Source organism: Dermacentor andersoni, chromosome 1, assembly GCF_023375885.2.
Source record: "Dermacentor andersoni chromosome 1, qqDerAnde1_hic_scaffold, whole genome shotgun sequence".
Taxonomy (NCBI): domain Eukaryota; kingdom Metazoa; phylum Arthropoda; class Arachnida; order Ixodida; family Ixodidae; genus Dermacentor; species Dermacentor andersoni.
In genome coordinates this window covers 100,958,383-100,978,876 of record NC_092814.1, presented here as the reverse complement: position 1 = coordinate 100,978,876, position 20,494 = coordinate 100,958,383, and the positions used below count along the sequence as shown (strand labels likewise).

The 20,494-nt window shown below is 42.9% G+C and overlaps 1 protein-coding gene across 6 annotated transcripts in view; it reads left to right on the top strand.

The window, feature by feature from the left end:
- The window catches only part of LOC126545464 (transcription initiation factor TFIID subunit 4-like), a 115,928-nt gene that overhangs the window by 16,865 nt on the left and 78,569 nt on the right, over positions 1 to 20,494 (top strand). For 4 of the 6 annotated variants that reach the window (XM_055061841.2, XM_055061840.2, XM_050193337.3 and 1 more), the window contains exons 2-3: positions 1,839 to 1,871; positions 11,335 to 11,493. In XM_055061841.2, the coding sequence (XP_054917816.1) occupies positions 1,839 to 1,871; positions 11,335 to 11,493 (192 nt within the window). Of the gene's footprint in view, positions 1 to 1,838; positions 1,872 to 10,030; positions 10,872 to 11,334; positions 11,494 to 20,494 lie in introns of those variants that run through there. The other 2 variants (XM_055061844.2, XM_055061843.2) reach the window with 2 other exon arrangements.

Sequence of the window (20,494 nt, the reverse complement as noted above, 5' to 3'; positions counted from 1 at the left end):
CTGCATCGTTGTGATATGTTTTGCAGCCTGTATGTATGCAAGAGACCTCTGGGACACAGCGAAACCTGTATATTTGCACACTAGTACTTTCTCGTCGCTGAAACATTATTAAAAATTATGTGGGACAGAAATAGGATGTTTGGCATAGAGTGGCAGGCTTTTTGAAAATTGGCAGGCTTTTTAAAAATTGGCAGGCTTTTTAAAAATGGGAATCACTTTGTGCGTGCTTCAATTGCACCATTGTGGTAAGGTTTTCCTATTGGTTGGCACAAACTTAAAGTTAGCCTTTACAAAAAGAAATTGGCTGTCTTAAAAGTCTGAAATTGGATCTTGTTCTTTTTTTTTTTCATAATGATTCTTTATAGCATAGACACATTATTTTAGTATCATGTTACTTATGTTGTGTCATGTTACATGTTTAAAGATATTAATAATTTGGGATGTTAGCATTCTACATTTGAACTTTTTGAAAATAGAAATAGCATGCCTATTAATCTGTGAAATTTACTGACAACTTATTTATTAAAAAGAGCTGTTAAATGCAAGGATTAATGAGTCTTTCTGCAGGCAAAGGCCTCTCAGACAGAGTTCTTCTTCACAACATGACCGTACTGTTGCGTACTCAGCACTATCAAGCAGTAGTGCAGCTCATGACATTATGAAATAAATTTTCTTTCCGACCAAAGTGGGCCACAATAATGAGCATATAGTTCTATAAGTTATTGCATATAATTGATGTGTCAGACTTTTCTTTCATTACAGTGAGCTGTTAGTGGAGGCATCTTATAACAAAACATCTCTTGGCTTACCCATTGTCTTCAAGTAGCTGCTGTAAAGATGTTTTTTGATAGTAAAAACCAATTACTCCTAGCCACCCTGCTTTCTAGTTTTGAGTTGCCTAATGTTGAATTTAAAAAAAAGAAAGAAAGAACAAATAACACATATTTTTCAAATAACAATGAAGATGGGCCTTTATTGTGAAGATCTGCTAAATCTCATTGGTGGTCAATTATGAAGGCGTGCTAGCCAGGAAGCATATTTGGACATCATGTAAGAAAAGAGACTCGGCAGTACCATCATACGCTATTAGTCAGTGACTGGTCAAGAATGCAACATCAAGTGCCTTTCAAATACTGCATGTATGTATGCGCCGCCAAATCACTTTGTCTGATTCTTCCTCTCTTTCCTCCTCCTTTGTGTCCAAGTTTCTGCCTTCACCTTGCACTGTCATGTCATGAAACTCCTTACCACGCTGGGGACACCTTTTGTTCTTGCAATGTGAGTGATAGTCATGTTGGTGAAGCAATGAAACAGGTCTTTTGGCCTTCCCTGGTGTGCCTTCTTTGGTGCTTGTCCACCTGTACAATGGGTGGGTATGTTTGTCAAGGACATTCTTTGAACAGGGGGTCAGGGAAATCCCTTCTATGCGCTTCGCAAACAACCCATTTGTGCTGTGAGTTATCTTTGGTCCAACCTACATTGCATAACAGCAGCATGCTCATTGCTGCTGAGCTGCTGGAACACCTCCTCTTCATGCCAGTGTGATCTGTATGAGAATATATTTTTTGAAAGGCAGGCACGTCATGCCTTTATTGGGAGGAGCCACTCCTGCATTCTTGACTTGTCACTTAGCTTAGATTTTGCAAATGCATTTTGGTAAATTCTGTGAAGTGTTATTTTTCTGTCTACTGCAATAAGTTTTAATTTGTCTTAGGTATTGGTCTTCATTAATTTTTTTGCTAATCTGTTATGGTGTATGGGGTTGTTTTGTTTAAAGACCTCTCTTTTTTCAACACTTTCAAGTGTTGTAATGTAAAGTGTGCAACTTGTTTCTGCAGAGATACCGCTACCATAGGCCTCCTGAACATGACGTGAGTATAAGCTAGCACTGGTCTGGGAACTTTGGTGTCACCGTTCACTTTTCACTGCACTTTGCACACCCAAGACCACCGAGCAAGTTGGCATTTTACCTTTGCTGTAAAATCCAACAATTCACAGCAAAACTTTCCTTGACTTTGGCCACTCTATTGGCATATATTCTTGCTTTGGGTTTCTTTTAGCATGTGCACAATAAAAGCAAACTGGTGCCAGCTTGCCATTCGTTGTGCTGTTGTTCACAAATGAGAATACAAAGCCCACATACAGGTTCAAATGTACAAATATGCGTTTTTTTAGGAGCATCTTGCTCTGTTGCACTGTACTGGGAACAACCAGGCTAATGCTTCAGTCATCTGGTAGACGCTTGGCCCTAAACTTTTTTTCATTTGCACAGAGTGGCCTTATCAAAGAAATGTATATCTGTGTGATCTAGTTCTTACGAATGCACTGAACACCTCAGCACAACATATAGGTTTATCACCGTTACTGCACTGTGGGTCTGTGCACGAATTCCTTGTAGCCACTCTGATAAGTAGCACAGGTCCCCAATACCTCATTCACCTGCATAGATCAAAAATTCTTGATGAACCTTTGCTGCTGTGAAGGATCCATTCCATAAAGTAGTTGCCCCATGGACTGAATGACAGTGTTCTTAGTATCAATGGCCATTGAAGTGTCTCATGTAGATGATGCAGCAAGAATGGTTGCACTGCTTGTGTTAATAAGAAATGGCAAAGTGTTGAAGGAATTGTGCATCCTATTTGAGCAGGCAGGGCAGCTATTTTTTACTGCATCAGTACAGAGTAGGGCTGCATTATATTTTTGGCATTATTCACTGCTAATTAGCATCGACTTTCAACATTTTCTAGTTTTTATCTTGTCTTGAATGTGCACGTTTATTCAAGGAATGCCTGCTTTACTGCAAGCATTACTACAGTGCTCACTGCTCTATTATCTTTTTGTCTGCACAAAGGTTGTATTCCCCACTGTCTTGAGAGCCATAGCCTGCATTATACTCATTGTATGTTTCCATTGCCCCTTAAGTATTGGTGAACTGTTTAGTCATTCAGATTGTGCCACATGCTCAAGGTGATTGTGTTCAGAATGATATGCACTGTGGTCACAAAGTAAGAATTTAATTTCATTTTCAGTGTCGTCTTGAAAAGCCATGCATGAACCATGCAAAATAAACTGCATGAGAGAGCAAGTTTTCTCCTGGGTAACATTTCTGATCATATTGTGACATCATTACAAACTAAGTGAATGTCTATATCTGCCTATATCCCCATTTTCTTAGTTTTGCAGCATTCAGATGCAAGAATGTGATAACACGACAGTATGTGACTATGTTCTTTTGTCTTGAATCCCAAAACCACAAAAATAGACTGCCATTACCAGCTTGCTTCTTTCTTTTACTTTGTTGACATCTGGTTCTTTCACTGTTGACGCACCCTGCACTACTCAAGCACACATCTCTTGCAGCTGTCGCACATCTCTTCATTTCTAACAAGTTTTCATGAACTAAATAAAGATCACTAAGAATAAGGTAGGCACTTTCAACTTTTTCTTTGAACCTGGTTTGCAGCTGAGGGTGCAGTAATAATGTTTGCTATGAAAGAAAATGTTGTTTTGGTTTGCATTAGCCCGCTAAGGGCAGGTGGTGCTGTAGTAGTATGCTGAGCGGATCGCAGCGTATTTGTTGATGTAACACATAGGGCCACCAATTATTAACCACTAATCCTTAGAAATGGGAACAGTTATAAACATTTTGCCAGCTTGTATCACTGCTTATAAGTAATTTTGCCAGCATTACTGTCAATAGAAAACAAAACAAAAGTTGCCACTAGTCCACGAATTTTTGTATACTGAAGAGTTGTAGTCGGTGCTTATGAGAACTGATTAAAATATTGACACTGGAGTATGCGTTTTTGGAACATGTAGTACCACCAAGCAGTAAGCAACGAGTACGAGAGTTCATGACCAGCTCCAATGTGCCTCAGTTGTAATTTTGTGAATTGGCTGAAGGTGTGATGCAGGTGTGACAGTATCTCAACGATGCCTTGATTATCTCGATTGATTTGACTTATGATTAATTCATAGTGTTTAATGGTTCCAAAACAATACTTGGGCTGTGAGAGATGCTGTAGTGCAGAGCTCTGCAATAATTTTGACTGCCTGGGATTCTTCAATGTGCCCCTATCAAAGTACAGGAACGTTTTTGCATTTTGCCCCCATCAAAATGCAGCTGCCATGGCTGAGAATTTAACTCGTGACCTCATGCTAAGCAGCCGAACACCATAGCCACTGAGCTGCAGCGGCAGGTTTTTTGATTATCTTAGTTCAAGTGTGAGATTTTGGTCAGGCAGATCAGGCAAGTAGCACTCGTCAGTGCACCATGTTGACTGCTCTGGTTTTGCATTTCATGCCTACAGTGAATTTTCATATTTTTCTCATTTAACTCTTCTTTATGTGTGGGTATAGGTAACTAGTAAAGGACTAAATTTTGGAGAATCGAGTCTTAGTAAGTGTGTGTGCAACTCCTGCTTTGTTTAAATTGAATTCCTGAGCTGGCTATTAATGTTGGCATATTAAAAAATAATAGGAATAGTAGAAACAAGCAAAGGTGCTCTATACATGTGCAAAGCACAGCAATGCAATGTATAGATAAACGTTGCATGCCTATGTGCGTGAGTTGAGGCACTTGTGGCACATTGTATAATAATGTTCCTGCAGCAAAAATTGAAAGTGCTCATCCACAGAATGATGGTTGCGACACACAATAGTTGATCATGAATTCTAGTGCCCATCTGAAGTGATGGCAGGCACCAATCAGGTCTGACGGCATGTCATTCTCTCTGACCACTGGACATGCAGTTTCTTCTGAGTACTAGCAACTGGTGCTGAATTTGTGGCATGCATAACTTCAGTCAATGAAAATACACATTCATCAACAAGATACACAAACAAAAGAATCCAAATGCAAGAACACTGTACTGCATAACAATGATGCTGCTCGATTTCAGTGTGGTATCATGACTATACTTGTTTTTAACAGGGAATATCACCAGAATAAGCACTTATTGCTGGGTGTTTTGTGCCCTTGCAAAAAATCACTCTTTTGTTATGGTGTGTTCATTATGAGGACCACATGCTGCACACAAGGCTGCTACTTACTTGTTGGCCTGAAAATTACATCAGAGCTTTCCTTTTATCCAAGAGTCTACTTTTCAGATGATGATTTGAATTGCTTTTCATGAAGGCATAACCCTTCATCGGACACATTGAGAAAAAGCATGCTCGGTGCATTTTATCTGTAAAAAACTGATGGTTACGACATCACTTTGTCGCATATAACAGTTGAGCTTCTTAGGTGCAAAGGGGGCTTCAGGAAAGGTGGTTTCACATATGTCCCACTAACTCTTTAGAGAACTGGAGAAAGTGGGACAATATGGTCCTGGTGAGCACATACAACGGGTTGTTGTAACTAAGAAAATTCATGTGCTCAAAACTGAATCATAGTTGCACTCTTGCAAACAGCAACATCTCGTTACATACATATCTTCACTTTTCTTTATGGAAAGGCAAAAAACATGGCACAAGGGCACTTTGCAGAGTTTGCATACAAGTGTCGTTCTGATTTCCTTTGCCTTGGTAGAACACCACCTGCACCGATTACGCCCTGTTGTCACCTCCATGAAGTCTGACTTGTTCATTAGCACCGACCATCTTCTGTGCAGACTGACATCCACGCTTCTTGTGCTGAAAAGTGGGAATCGCCCTCTTTTTCTTGAAGCTCTGACCACCAACGAGCTCTCTTCCAAGGGCAAGGCAAAACCACAAGTATTCATTTGGTGTGATGTGGTAATGCTGAATGAAAGCGTTGAAGACAGCCGCATCTAAGATATAGTAGAAGAGCCTGTACCAACCCTTTTTCGACCTCCGGTCACGTGAATATTCATTCAATTTTTGGTCAAATCTGTCCGCACCTCCCATGTACTTATTCTAGTCAGAGACTACTTTGGGGCATGTCACACCCACCTTGGCTCCATTTGCAAGCATACTTCAGATGGGTCATGAAAGTTCGACAGCTTAGTCACATTACTGTTGTCACGCCACTGGTATGCCGTCAATTGTCTCTTTGATCTACAAACATATTCTCCTCTTTTCAGCTTCTGATCCTCTTTGATTTCATGTGGTATGTACTTTGTTTGTCTGAACCATGCCTGCTGCCATAATTTGCTTTTCTGATAGCTCGTTCATAATCTTGGTTGTAGTGAAAAAGTTATCAAAATAGTGTGTACTGTTCACTTCAACATTTTTGCAAAGAGAAATAATGACATGTTCTTCAAGTGTAAGTCCAGCTTCTCATTCTGTAGACTATCCTTCATATACTTGAAACTTGCATAAATAGCCAGTTGCAGAGTCGGCTCTACACCACACTTTGTAACTGCGTTTGATTGCTTTCATGGAGGTATACTGTTTCAAGGCTGAGCATCCATTGAAGTGCACCATGCTTTCATCAATTGCCTGATGGGTGGAAGGCCTGTACTCTTCAAGAAATCTTTGATTCAAGGCATCCGCAAGTGGCCTTATCTTGGTCAGTCTATTGAAACCATCTTCACCTCAACCTTTTATCTGCTCATTGTCGTAGAAGTGCAATGTGTTCATAATGGCCTGAAATCTCTTGAAGCTTGTCACACTGGATATCTCCTTGACATTGAAAAAACTGTTGGTACTCCAATAAAGGTACATGTGATGCGTGGGATTGACACTCATCAGAAGAAGAATGCCCAATTAGGCTTTAAGTTTCTCTTTTCTAGGGTCACACCACCCCTTTTGAGCCTCGTGCTTCGTATAGCAGTTAGTTTCAAACACGATCGTTTCAAGCACATCATCATCGAAATGGAGACTGAATGACTCGGAAGGTGTACTAGACGAGGACAACTTGCTTGAGTACTGCGGTTCGCAGTTACACACAGAGTGATAAACGAGAACTGGCGGAGCTGTCGGCCACGGAGTGGTTGCTTCGGTGGCACATCTGCTGTCAGACTTGCTGTCCAGTTCTTCTGGCTCAGAAGTTCTCACGCAGCTTCTTTGGTTTTTCTGACGTACAATGTTCACCTCCTTTTTCCTGTGCTTGTGGACTGCTGATCAAGCCTGTCGTTATCCAAGTCACTCTCCTCAACTGGCGCCAGTGCGAACACGACTTCCGTCTCACTACCTGCCAGCTCACTCTCAATGTCGCTTTTTTGGAAATCATATGGAAGGCTGAACGGAAATTCAACCACTTCTTCAACTGAAAGCAACCTCCCTGAACAAAAAGAGAATGCAACAGTACGCTTGAATGGCCTAGGTCAGCGAAACACTATTTAGACGTAGGAAACTTAGCCAGCTAAGATATGTGTCTCTCACGTTGCAGAAGTTTTTACGTAATCATTACAACAATGAAAACAGAAAACATAATGCAGTGATTCCATATATAAAGCTGCAAAAGAAATAAAACTTTCAGACTTCCTTGTCATGCCGTAATTACTTCCTGTCGATCCAAAATTCAGGCAAATACGTGCGGCCTCAGCATGTGAAACGCTAGGAAGATATGAACCCTCGACCTTTGGTGGGAGTTAACCCATGGCCTTTAGTGTAAGGCAAAGTTAATTAAGGCACTTGGACTCACAACCTTTGGTGTTAATTAAGGCAAAGTTAACTATGACACAGTTAATTAAGATATAGTTAATTAAGACACTCGAACTCTCAACCTTTGGTGGGAGTCGATCCCACGACCTCTGGTGTTAAGGCACACTCAATTAAGGTAGCGTTATTAGACACTTGAACCCACAACTTTGGTGGGGGTCGAGCCCACGACCATGCGTTACATGCACCTTCTGACGAACACTATTAATGGCGTCGTGTCGCTTCTGCTGACGTGGCCGCTTGAGTCACATGACTCTGCCAGTGGCACCAGTGGACGTCGCTTTGCTTCTCCTGACATGGCTGCAATGCTTTTGAATTCATAACTAAGTGCCCCATGAATTTTTTGTGTGTCATATATTGGGGTCTAGAACTTTCGTTTTTCCAGGTGAGGGCTGGGGCTCGGCATGCTTCTCTCTCTCTCTTTCTATGTGTACATATATATATATTCTTACGTTGTAGAAGTCACATATTAAGGGGGGGAAGTGGCCCTTGAAAACTGAAAAATCGCAAAAAGAGATTTTTCAAAAATAATATTTTTGGGTTGTATGTCTCATAAACTACCTGTTCTGTAATTATCAGCACTTAATTCAACCACAAAGTACAAAAAAAAATAAAAAGCGTTACTTTTGGGCCACCATAGCCCACAAGACACGCCCAAATGCTGAAATGAAGACAAGCTTTGTGCGCGCGCCATTCCCAGTCCATGTGGCCTGCCCGTGCCATCTTGGGGTCGTTTTGACTGTAAATTCTTTGTCTCTGTTTTGCCGCCTTGCAAAATGGCATCGGAAGCGCAGTTGAGGCGGTATTGGCATTTCCTGCGATGCGATGCAGAGCGCTGATTGGCCGGAGCAGCACATTCAAATCCCGCGAGCTAAAGCGCGCCTGCCATTGGTTGCTGCGCGTGCGGTGGCGGCTGGTCCCTTTGATGCCATGCCCGCTGCACTCGCGTCGTTGTTGCCCCTTGCTCCATCCGCCTCAACAGATGCATGGCAGACGTCTGCCTGCGAGCTGCTCATCGCCTTGCGCTAACTTTTACATTATTTTCCCAGCTTTTTTTTTTTTTTCTAGTTCTGTGGCCTTCATCTTCATTGTTGCACGCGATGCCGGCAACGAAGCCCAAGACAGTGCAGATGTTCGGTGCACGGAAGCGCGATATGCGACTTGTATGAGCATCAAACTTTTTTATCAAAGCACGAAAATGCATTGGAGCCCCCAAGTTAATGCAACACCAATGCATTTCGTCACAACTTTGGGCACGCATATCTTGAAGCTGGTGCCATCCTCAGAATTCGTTTGAAGTGGATATTACACATTGCCTACAAATAGTAGATTGCATGCAACATGTGGCGTAAAGTAAGCAGTCTAAAAGTTAATTTGCAAAAATTTGTTAATTAGTCAAATATTCACTTTCATTTTTTGTGGTCACAATGTCTTTAAAATAATTAGCCTGCTTTGCCCTGTGTATGTGACTTTGTAGCTGCATTAAAGCTTTTCCTGTGTCACAGGAATGCTTCTATGCGTTTATATATTGGGCGCACATTCTTGCATCTTGGATTGTATATGAGTTTCAAATGCAACTGTTGACATTTCTAATGTAAGTTGATTTCATTGTTGAAGCATACAGTATTTTCACTGTTATTGTATCATGCATACAGTGAAATGCGTGACCTGAGCTTGCGTGTTTCAGAAGCTGCACTATAATGTATTGGTTGCAGTATTGTTTCTGGGAGTATTAAAAAATGTATTTGACATCTGTGCTTCCCCCCCTGTCCTTTTTTTCCCCCTTCAATATCAGCATTCAGAAAAATTCATATGTTGACAAGTGCAAATCAGCAGTTTTCTACTTTAAATTTTGGGTGGCAGACGTAGATTGTTCCTTTTTTTGATAATTTGGTGAGCCATTTATTCTCACATGTATCTGGCAATCACCATTTCCAAGCACCATGCTTCATATCCCTCCACCCCCCCCCCCCCTTTTTTTTTGTTTGCACCATAGTGTCTTACGTCCCAAAGATGTCCATTAAGGGTATGTTCTATCGTATTGTGTGCTTTGAATGTTTGCTTAATGTGTTCATGAAAGGTTCCTTTTCTGAATAATGCTCACTTCTGGCTGCTTGCTTTGCTGCTACTTCAAATTTGTTCTCTCTCCCCTCAAGTTCTTTACTATGTCATGTTGCACTGAGTTTTGCGTGTACTGTTATACTTACGGCTCCTTGAAAGTCTTCCATGAAACAAAATTTTTTTACCCTTATGGGGATTTTATTTCATTTGAGCAGGCAACCGTAGGGTTTTTCTGTACACCCTTGTGTTAGTACAATAACAAAGAAGAACCAAGGGGCCTGATTTTTTGAATATTCATATAAGAACCTAAGAAACAAAAACACCAAGGACAGTACAGTGAAAATTGTACTTACTAACTGAATTAAAGAAACATCAATTAGTGGAAATGAAAATAATGAAAATGCAATTGGCTGCAGGTTGAAAACGATCCCATGTAATCGCATCACACGGGTGATGCTCTTACCAAATGAGCTATTGCGGCGCTGTTTTCGCATATACTTTTGGAAAAACTGATGGAAAAACTAAGTGAACTGTTAACGTTTATTCCTGTTGCTATTACAGGGCTTTGCTACGTGTAGATATGACTGGAAAAAAAAAATCTGGCAGGACCCTTCTCACAATGAATGTCAACATTAATGCAATTAGCATTGAAGCAATATAGCGACACACTGTATTGCCACTGCCGAAATACATCGTGTGTCAGGCATGTATGCAGCTTGGCTTCCCTTTCGTGCTTCCGCTCTGGACATGTTGTGCCACCTGTTGGCACCGCATGAAGTTCGCACATGGCACGTGTGTGAATTTATATTCAGACAAGATTTTTCTGGATATATGTGACAGAGGTTCCACCCAAAACAGGTTAAATTTTATAAGTTTTTTTTTTTTTAGTCATTGAAGAACGGCACATACCCAGCGCCATATACCCAGTGACCCAAAAGTTGGCGTGAAAGAGGTTTATTGAAGTGGAGCACATACCCACTTGCAAATACCCAGTGACCCAAGTTGGGGTGGAAGAGGTTCATGTTCAGTTTCTCAAGTTATCATCAGAGATGTTAATTGAAGAGTGGCACATACCCAGTGCCACGTACTGAGTGACTCAAGTTGGTCCGATGGTTGCGTTTGAACCGGGTTTCCTCGGCCAGCTGGCCAATGCTCTACCCATCAGACCATGAGACCCAAGTAACCAAGTGACCCTGTTTGGTGGGAAAAGGGTTGAGACCCAGCCTGAGAGTCCCCTAAAAGTGCGTGAAGCTCCCTAAGTAGGCTAATCATATTAAAAGGCAAAAATAAATGGCTCGCTAGGTTTTCAGAATGAATAGCTCTTTTTATCCGAGCTGATAACTTCATTTCTAATGTTACCAGAAAGCTGCTGGGGTTGAAGAAATTACAACTTTGTGTTGTAGTAGTGGCTTTAGGAGTGTTGTTAGAGTATGATTTAATTATCCCGGCATTTGGTTCTACAGTTTGTTAGCTCTATTAAGCAGTAATCTGAACTGTATCTTTGTGTATGGAAGCATCTATGTGACAGTTTGCATAATTTCTGAGATATTTAATTGCATCTGTGTGAGAAAAAACTGTGTTGTTTATTTCATAAGTATATTTTCTGAGTGCAGAAAATTCACATTGCAAGATTTGGTGGCCGAGTTATCATGCTACATTGTAATTAGATTGAAGTTTTTGTATGTGTGGCACTTTTGCTTGCAGAACACGATCACACTTCAACCAGGCATGATGCGTGGCACCCTGCTTGTGAAAACAGAAAACGGGCAACTGCAGGTCGTCAACGTGGCCCCCAGCCTGCCACCAAACTCTTCAGCTGCAAGTATGTCAGGAGCACCCACTTACCGGCTGCAGTCTGTACAGGTAGGTTGTTTGGCTGTTTGTAATAAGTGCATGCTAAGGTGGATAAGCAGCCCAATTAGCACTGTAGAAGTGCTTGGTGTTCCACTGTGTGCCTGCAGGCTGTGTACACCTCTTTGCCATAAATTTGTTTAGTTTGTGTGCCTTGTGTGCAAGATGCTAACACTTTTCATTTATGGTTGCATGTCTGTCTATATGCTTATCTAGATGTTTATGCATTTGCTCTATATGGTGTATTTAGTGGAGTGTTTGCCTAGCTTTGAATGAAAGCTGTTATGGGGTGCATGGCAAACTACCCTACTTACTTATTAGTGTCTGTCTTTTTTACCTTGATCGTCTTGAATACACTTGAGATATTGCTTCTTTGCTGTTTCTGTGAAAGTGCAGGAAATAAGGTGACTTATTTTACAGACTGACTTCAAGTTCTTTACTTCAGTAAAACGAACTTTTCAAGTTGTAGTGTTGGTGGAAAATCTGAATATTGTATGGCTGGTACATTGATTTGTGCAGCTCTTCTTGCCTTTATCTGGTAGCAGAGTTGGTTTGTCATGGAACAGTTTTATGTCTTCATTTAGTGATGAGGAATGACTGTAGGTAAGCTCATTGTCAGTGGCTATATATTTTCACCATTGTGCACTATACTGTTTTACAACTTTTGCATTGCCATTGTATTTTTATGGTTACCTCCCAATCGTAGAGTTTAACTGACAGGCCCTTCGAAGGTTTCGAAGGTCATTGACAGACCCATTGAGATCAGCTGTTGTGGAACACACTTCTCTTTTTTTAAAGCGAAGCTTTCTTTGCCTTTTCCTTCAACTTTCCCACTGCTGCTGCTGCTGTGTGTGCTGTGGCTGCTGCTGTCTGGCACACCGCGTCAGGGGGTGGTTCAGAGCGTGTACGTATATACATTGAAGAAGCGTGGCAGAGAAGAAAAGAGACGCAAGGAACTCGTTTGGACTGCACCGCGTCGAATTTGCACGATGCCTTCTGGAGCTTTTGGGTCGTCGCCACATTAGCATCTTGACAGCTGTAATTATCAGTGACCCCCCTGGAAGCACTTACCTTTCTACCAACATGCAAGTCCAGAGGGAAGCTAGAGCGAATGGAAGGGAGGAGGGGTGGAGAGGGGGCAATGAATAGGTAGAACCGACGCAGTCACGAAACAAGTGAATAACAGTCTTGCCACTCTTCGCTCGCAGTTCCCATACAAATAAAAGGGGGGGAGGGGAGAGAGAGAAAAGGTGACGTGAGAAGGCAAGGAAACGCTGGATAAACTTAAGTTCAAGGTACGGTACGGTGCGTTTCTGTTATTTCTCAAAAATAAAACCATGCAAATATGTCTAGCGCACAACTTACGCAGGGTGTGCAGAAGCATACTTAAAATCAAGAGGTCCGGATAGGGCCGCATTAATTAAAGTGCACAGTAGGGTCTAGGCAACACAATGGAAGCGGTTGTACATGAAATCAACACTTCTGTGCCCACCGCAATAGCTTTGCAGCTATGGTATTGCTTGAAGTCGCGGATTTGACTGAGGCAGCCACATTTAGACGGGGGCGAAATAAAAAACGCTCGCGCACTTTGATTTAGGGACATCTTAAAGAACACCACGGTGCCAAAATTAATCCGGAGTGCATCACTACGGCCTGCCTCATAATCAGATTGTGGTTTTGGCACGAACAGCCCCGTAATCCAATTCAAGTTTAATGCTTCTGCCACGATGCGATGTGCCATGTGAGGCAATGACAATGCTCAACCCTCTCAGAGGTTATGAAATATGGTGCACAACAACGCCTCAAGCAAACACCTCTCCCTTTGTATTTTGTGTGCTATGCAGACAAACAGCAGTGGTGCAAGCAAGGTAACATTTAACATCAACTCACCACTCTTGTGTTGGATAAAATGTTGAAGAAATTAAACATTAGCCGTCAACATCGCTGCTAATTATTGTCAATCAAAGCAAACAGCACAGAAAGCTTCGCTTACATCAATTCCCACAGTGCGTGGGATCTGCATAATTTTTACTATTTGCATTTTAAAGTGAAGCTTTCTTTGCCTCTTCCTTCGACTTCCTCACTGCTGCTGTTTCTGCTGCTGCTGTCTGGCACACAGTGTCTGGGTGTGGTTCAGAGCATGTGTGTACATGACAGGAGCACGGCAGAGAGGAAAGGTGGTGCCAGAAACTCGTTTGGAACATTGCGCCAAGTCGAATATGCACAATGCCCTCTGGAGCTCTGTGGGAATCGCCACATTAGCCTCTTGACAGCTGTGACTATCCGTGACCCCCCGCAAGAGCATTGTAGAAATTTCAGCACTTACCTTTCTACTGATGTGCAAGTCCATAGGGAAGCTAGATGAACTGGTAGAGAGTAGGGGTGAGAGGAGGCAGAGCATGGGTAGAACTGATGCAGTTGTAAAATGAGTGAATAGCAGTTTTGCTACTCTTCGCTCGCAGTTCGCATACATGGAGGAGGAGGGGGAGGGAGTGACGTGAGAAGGGAAGGAAACGTTACTTCTATAGACACAACAGTGGTTGCGGTCAAACGGGATAAATTTAAGTTCAAGGTGTGGTACGGTACATTTCTGATATTTCTGAAAAAAAAAAGAGCCATACAAATTTGTCGAGTGGACAACTTACGCTGGCCATGCAGAAACAAGCCACATTAAAGCGCGCACCGTAGGGTCTAGGCAACACTACGGAAGCGGTTACATGTCAAATCAACACTTCTGTGCCTGCCGCGGAAGCTCTGTGGCTATGGCATTGCTTGAGGTCGCGGGTTTGATCCTGACCGTGGCAGCCGCATTTCGACGGTGCCGAAAGAAAAAATGCTTCCGCACTTAGATTTAGACACGTTAAAGAACACCACGGTGTCACGATTAAATTGGAGTCTGCCACTAAGGCATGCCTCATAATCCAATTGTGGTTTTGGCACACACAGCCCCATAATTGAATTAACGTTTAATACTTTTGCCACTCTGCGATGTGCCATGTGAGGCAATGAATAAGCTCAACCCTCTCAGAGGGGATGAAGTATGGCACACAACCAACGCCTCCATCAAACACCTCCCCCTGTGTGTTCTATGTACTACACAGATGAACAGCAGTGGTGCATGCAAGGTAACATTTAACATCATTCACCATTCTCGTGTTAGACTAAACGTTGAAGAAATTAAACCTTCACCGTCAACATACTTGCTAATTATTGTCCATCAAAGCAAACAGTGTAGAAAGCTTCGCTTATATGGATTCTCACAGTGTGTGGGATCTGCATAATTTTTTTCCACACTGCGCTAGCAATCTGTATTTGACTAGCTTTAGGTGACATCTGACCTGCATTAACTTAAACAGAATTTCTCCTTAGAAAATGACTTTTCTTCTTGTCTTGATCACGGTGAAAATTATGTAAGCTTGAAAATGGAGTTAGAACTTTTGTAGTTATGTTTATCGTTAGATTAAGAAGCTTGTAGAACACAAACGCTTTCTTTCTTTCAAACTCTTTCTTCTCACTGCAGGAAACTTGGCTATGCACTGCACCCTAGGCAGGTGCAAGCCTGTACTCTCTGAAATCAAGATCTGTCGTAATGCCGTTGCCATCATACTATCGGTGTTGTCCTTTTGCTGATGTCACACTCGCATCACACACACAGTTGCTAGCTTTACACAAACACAACCCTCTGGTAATGCTTTGCAGAACCCCAAACAATGCTGGATAGCTAGCTACCTGTAAAGTACTTTGCGTAACATCGATTCTCATAGTTGTGGGATCTGCATAATTTTGGTTACCCTGAGTCTGTGTATTTTGAACTATCAAAAAATTTTAAACAAGTACTACAGCTGTTGCAGAGAGTTAATATTAATAGCTTTTGTACTTTATGTTTTAGGGCATTTCCTTTGAAACAGTTGTATACCGTGTAAAACAGTGCCTAAAAATTGTAGGTCTTCTTTGTGGACATAGAGCATTGTCTAGTTTAAAATGAGCTTGTTAGCTGGAGATAGTCTGTACTTTCGGTTGTGCCATCATTGAACAATTGAAAAATGTTATATGGTTATTTATTTACTTCTGCATATTCAGCGCCAGATGAGGCAATGGAAGGAGTGGTGCATGCAGGTATACAACACAAAAACAGGATAAATTAAAGTGTGTTGAGTTTGCTAAAATAAGATTACAGAAAAAAAAATCATTTTCCAAACAATTATTTGTAGTTGCGTCTAGAAGCAGGGGTGGGACTCCTATACCAATTGCACCATTTTGATACAAATTTTCTGCACCGCGCTGTGCCAAAATGGCTTTGACATGTGCGCTTCGGCAGGGCCCACGAACAGGGAGTGGATTCATTCTCCGACAAAGAGTACAGCCGTTCACATTCCACACACCACGCAATGGCACCTCCCGCACAGTTTGTCGTAATTTTCGCACTTATAATACTGGACTAGCCGGAAGTGGCCGGTGCGGCATGGCCACTCCCAGCTGTCATTGCTGCTGTAGGAACGGCTGGGGCGGCTGTAGTTAAAGTGTACTAGAATACGGTTGAGTGGGTTGAGTGGCGCGGTTCTCCCTAGCTGAGGTGCAAAACAACGAAAAGTAGGCTGCTGGCGCTGCGAGTGAACTAAATATTAGAGAGGTGCACGCGCTGCAGTGGGTTCAGCGGGTGGGTGTTGCTGTTCCAAGGCAGGTATATCATGAAACTATTCCAATTTCTTCTTATGCCCATATAGGCAAGGCCTGAACCATTTTGACCTATTGCGAAGGGCTAATGACGGATTTGGAATAAAACAGATTGAAATAGAAGGAGTTGAAGATGTTTTACCCCGCTCGCTCGTGCGCGGCTCATCATCGTACTACTTGCACCAGAAAGTTAAGCATAAGGTGCTTTGGAACCGCCCTGGTCTATTATGTAGAATGGCTGGCGTAGTAGTTCTTCGGAAACCCGCAAGGTGGAGAGAAGTAATGAATAAAGGGAAAATCAGACATCCATTCGTTCGCCTGTTCGTAGCAATTGCTACAAAGGAAACCCATATGGGTTCCCTTCGTAGCAATTGCTACGAACGGGTGGATGTCTGATTTTCCCTTTATTCATGTAGAATGGCTTTAAAAAGAAGTCGCAGTTTCGATAGAAAATTAGTAAACAGCTATACGATGTAAGGATAATAGTTTTATTGGTCGTGTAAACTTGTAATCATTTGCTTATGAACTAAATTAACAAGCATGCATGGTGTCACGTGCGCACAAGCGAACATGTACACATCTCACTCGATCACCACGTGCACTTACTGTCAAAACGCTGGAGTGAGGAAGTGCGGCAGCAGCAGCGAGTGCTGCCTCTCACTTCAATGTGAACTAAGTGACGAAAATGCAGTGCACGCGAAGCTATCAGCACTTGGCGTATGCACACTGTCCCCATTGCAGGTTGCTTTCAAGATAGGGCCCGCACAGCCACGCCATACACAGCAGCAGCCAGAGTAATCTGTTTCAAAATTCAGCTTAAGACAGTTGCAGTACAGCACTGGTGTTGGTTTATTCTGTTTTGTCGTAATTTTGAAGTGCGCTGCCATGTTTCTTATTCTATTATTTCACCAAAATTCAGATTGCCCAGCTTCAACCTGCTCCGAATTGCAATTTTACTTGCTCCAAAAATTGCTCTTAAATGACTTTGGGCAGTCCCACCTCTGAGAAGCTGATTTGATGGCAACGATTAGGTGACGTGATGGAGGATTGCAGTGAGTAATCATTTCAGAAAAGGAACTCTACTTCAAGTTGTGCATACGCACAAGAAAAGACCTGAAGTCAAGTCCATAGTGCCATTTGGTCACAGAACACATACAGACATTAAGTATAGAGGGTTTAGGCAAATGATTAAAAGAAATGTCACAGTGCAGAAATATTAAGGATTCCTTATCACAGTGTAAATGCAGATGAAACAGACACCTCTCTCCCCACTCCCTCCTTTTTCTTTATTGTCCGTGTTTAAGCTTAATGCTGCATTGCTATGACCACTAATTCCTCCACTGCATAGACTGTTGTGCTGTCTATGGGTCCCATTGGTATTGCCACATCTCATCGCCAGTAACACTGTGAATTAGAAAATCTGGCTTGTGTGCAGGGAACACACGTACATACGCTTTCATAGAGGCTTTCAAAAGCTGCCTTGATGAATGCAAGCAGTGGTGTTGGATCTTGCATAGAGAGGTTTTGTGGTACTCATCGTGCAAAGACCTTTGGCATGCCTGAATGTCACGAATGATTGTGCAGACAGTGCCATATGAAATGTTCAATTCAGGGATAGTTTTGGGCACCTTAATTAGACTATTGTTTGCGATAAGGCTCTCAGCTTGAGATAAATGATAGAAATCAATCAGTGTGGTAGCTCCTTTGGTCATCTTGCACATCCGCATGGCATCTAAACTCATGTAATTGACAAGTTGCTACACTACACAAAGGACATTCACTGACATATGATACACATTCAGCATTCTACTGGGAATTTCCTTGGTAGAACTATACTGTCCTTGCAGAAAAATGTGGTAAGACGGCATGTTTAACTGGCTGATGCAGAACTGTTGAGCAACAAAATGTCTTGATACTACAACCATGTTTAGCCATAATTTCTCTAATCTTGGGTGCTTGGGCTTGTAAAATTTTAATAAATGTTTGCAGCTAATTCACCCACCTTAAAGGGAAGCTGAAGAGTCTGTCGAATTCAATAAGACGCTCATATACGGATGCGGGGACCTGATAAACCATGAAGGTAAAATTTTGGGGGGGATTTTTCACTTAGGAGCGACGCAATCGTCGGTTAAAATTGCGCTGTAGCTCCGACCCCCGTCGAACGCTGCGCGCTGCTGCTGACGCTGACGATGCGAGCGGAGACCGGAAACGGCGGCGTAGTGACGTCAACACTGGTGTTCCGCTCCTTCACAGCCTCCGCGACCGTGCCTGACCGGCTTATTTCTGTGTGCGTGCCGTCCTAATCTGCTTCGCTCAACCCTACATTCCTTTATTTGTGTGTATATAGAAGTGGTAGTTGATGTGCGCAGCATCAATTGAACTTGTAGGCCGATCATGCCGGCGTTCTGTGCAGCCTACGCTTGCACGAACACCAGCGGCTGCGACGATGCTCCGATGTTCCATTAGTTCCTGCAAGACAAGAAGCTTTCAGCTAAGTGGGAGGCTGCTGTGAAGCGAAACAACTTCAAGCACTCAAGAACAAGTGTTGTGCTCTAACCACTTTCGTGACGATTACTACCGGAGTTTATCAATAATGCGTGCTTTGGGTTCTCCTAAAAAAAAGATAGCACGCTGAACAGAAGGTGCATGTTTATCGCCCACCCTTGACGCAGGTTTCATCGCCAAGCGCTGCGAATTTTCTATTCGCACGTGTGTTGTGAAACAGCCTGCATGCAGCTACCATAACGCAGTGCAAGCGTAAAGTTTGCATGTGTTGGAAAGCCTGCTCACGCCAAGACGCTGCACTCCCCCTTCTCTCGCACACATAAGAAACCGACCATCTCACGTAGCCGACGTAATTCGCCGGTTACGAGTAGCGTGCGGATGGCGCGCTGATGAAGGTTCTATACTACACGTGCTACAACAGCCGGTAAACTTTTCCCGCGTTTAAACCGTCTGTGTAGATTGCCGACAGTTTTGGGGCAGCGCACAAATGCTGAAGATTGCATCACCGCTTACGTTCTACGAGGAGGCATGCAGGAACATAACACTACAGTTGTTTGCCCGTAAACGTACTCACTGGAACGCTGAATGCAGCTTAGCAAAAAACGTACTCGCCAAAGAACATTTCCAACACAAGGAGATGCTAACACTTCGCCTTCGTTCGCGTGGAAAACAGTGCTTGCACCAGCATTTTTTGCTTCTTGGAGAGGCCGGCTCTTCGCAATCGGCTCGTACATGTAGTATGTACAAGTATGTACGTACGTGTAGTATGTACAAGTATAAACCCCTTACAAGTGATCTTGCACGCGACAGCGACAGCGCTACAAGCGAGGCGATGGCTGTCTCGTTCACTCGTCGTCTGCAAGCCGAACTCCACGCGAGCGACGGCTTTGAGCGACGACTTCCCGGAATGAGGGCAGCAATATACGCGCCGAAACTAGCGTGACGCATGCTTTATCAATTTAAGTTGATGTATTTTACTGAAGAAGGAGCATAAAATATTTCTGAAGGTCTTGGACTAGGTTCTTATTCTTGCACGTGTAAAATTCAATAGTTTGCTCGTTCCGTGCGACAAACAGCAGTATTTGAGTTATGTACATCCAGTTTCGGCTTCGCACAATTGGCTAGTCGCTCATAGCATTTCCGGGCGACGAGCGACGAGTTCTAGATTTCTAGAAACGAACGATCGAGCGACAACACCGAGCGATTTGTTCAAGCGACGGCCCGTTTTGTCGCTTGAAGCTGTCGCCCGTCACCGTCGCGCGCAAAATCGCTCTCGTAGAGTTTGGACTTAACGTCGAACTCCTCAGTGAAACGCAAGCTCTCGAAAATTTCCATGACCGTCTCAGCAAAACACCACCATACTACTTTGCACCGTGCTTCGTGTGTAGCGGCAGCAGTCGGTCCGGACGAACACCATTGTTGACGTCACGAGGCGCCCGACCAATCACAGGCGGAAACGAGGCGCGCGAGCTGGGCGTGTCTTCTGCTGCACTTTTCGTCGAAATAAAATATGTTTGCGCTTTCTTTCACTCAATTTCGATGCAATATTCGAATTCAGAGGGTTGAAAACCACGGCATACTGCTGTTCACTCATTTTTTCTGGAAAACCTTTCAGCTTCCCTTTAATAGTATGCAAACTGGGATACATAGTGCAAGAAAGACATAGGGACAAGCAGGAACACGGGACGAGCGCATAGTATAGTATATAGCATAGCATAGTAATAGTATACCTTGTGGGGTAGGCGTTTTCTCCTGGCCCCATAAGTTCGGTATAACCATATTCAAGAAGTCTTTTCCACTTTGAAAAATATCGAATTCTGTGTTATACTTGCTG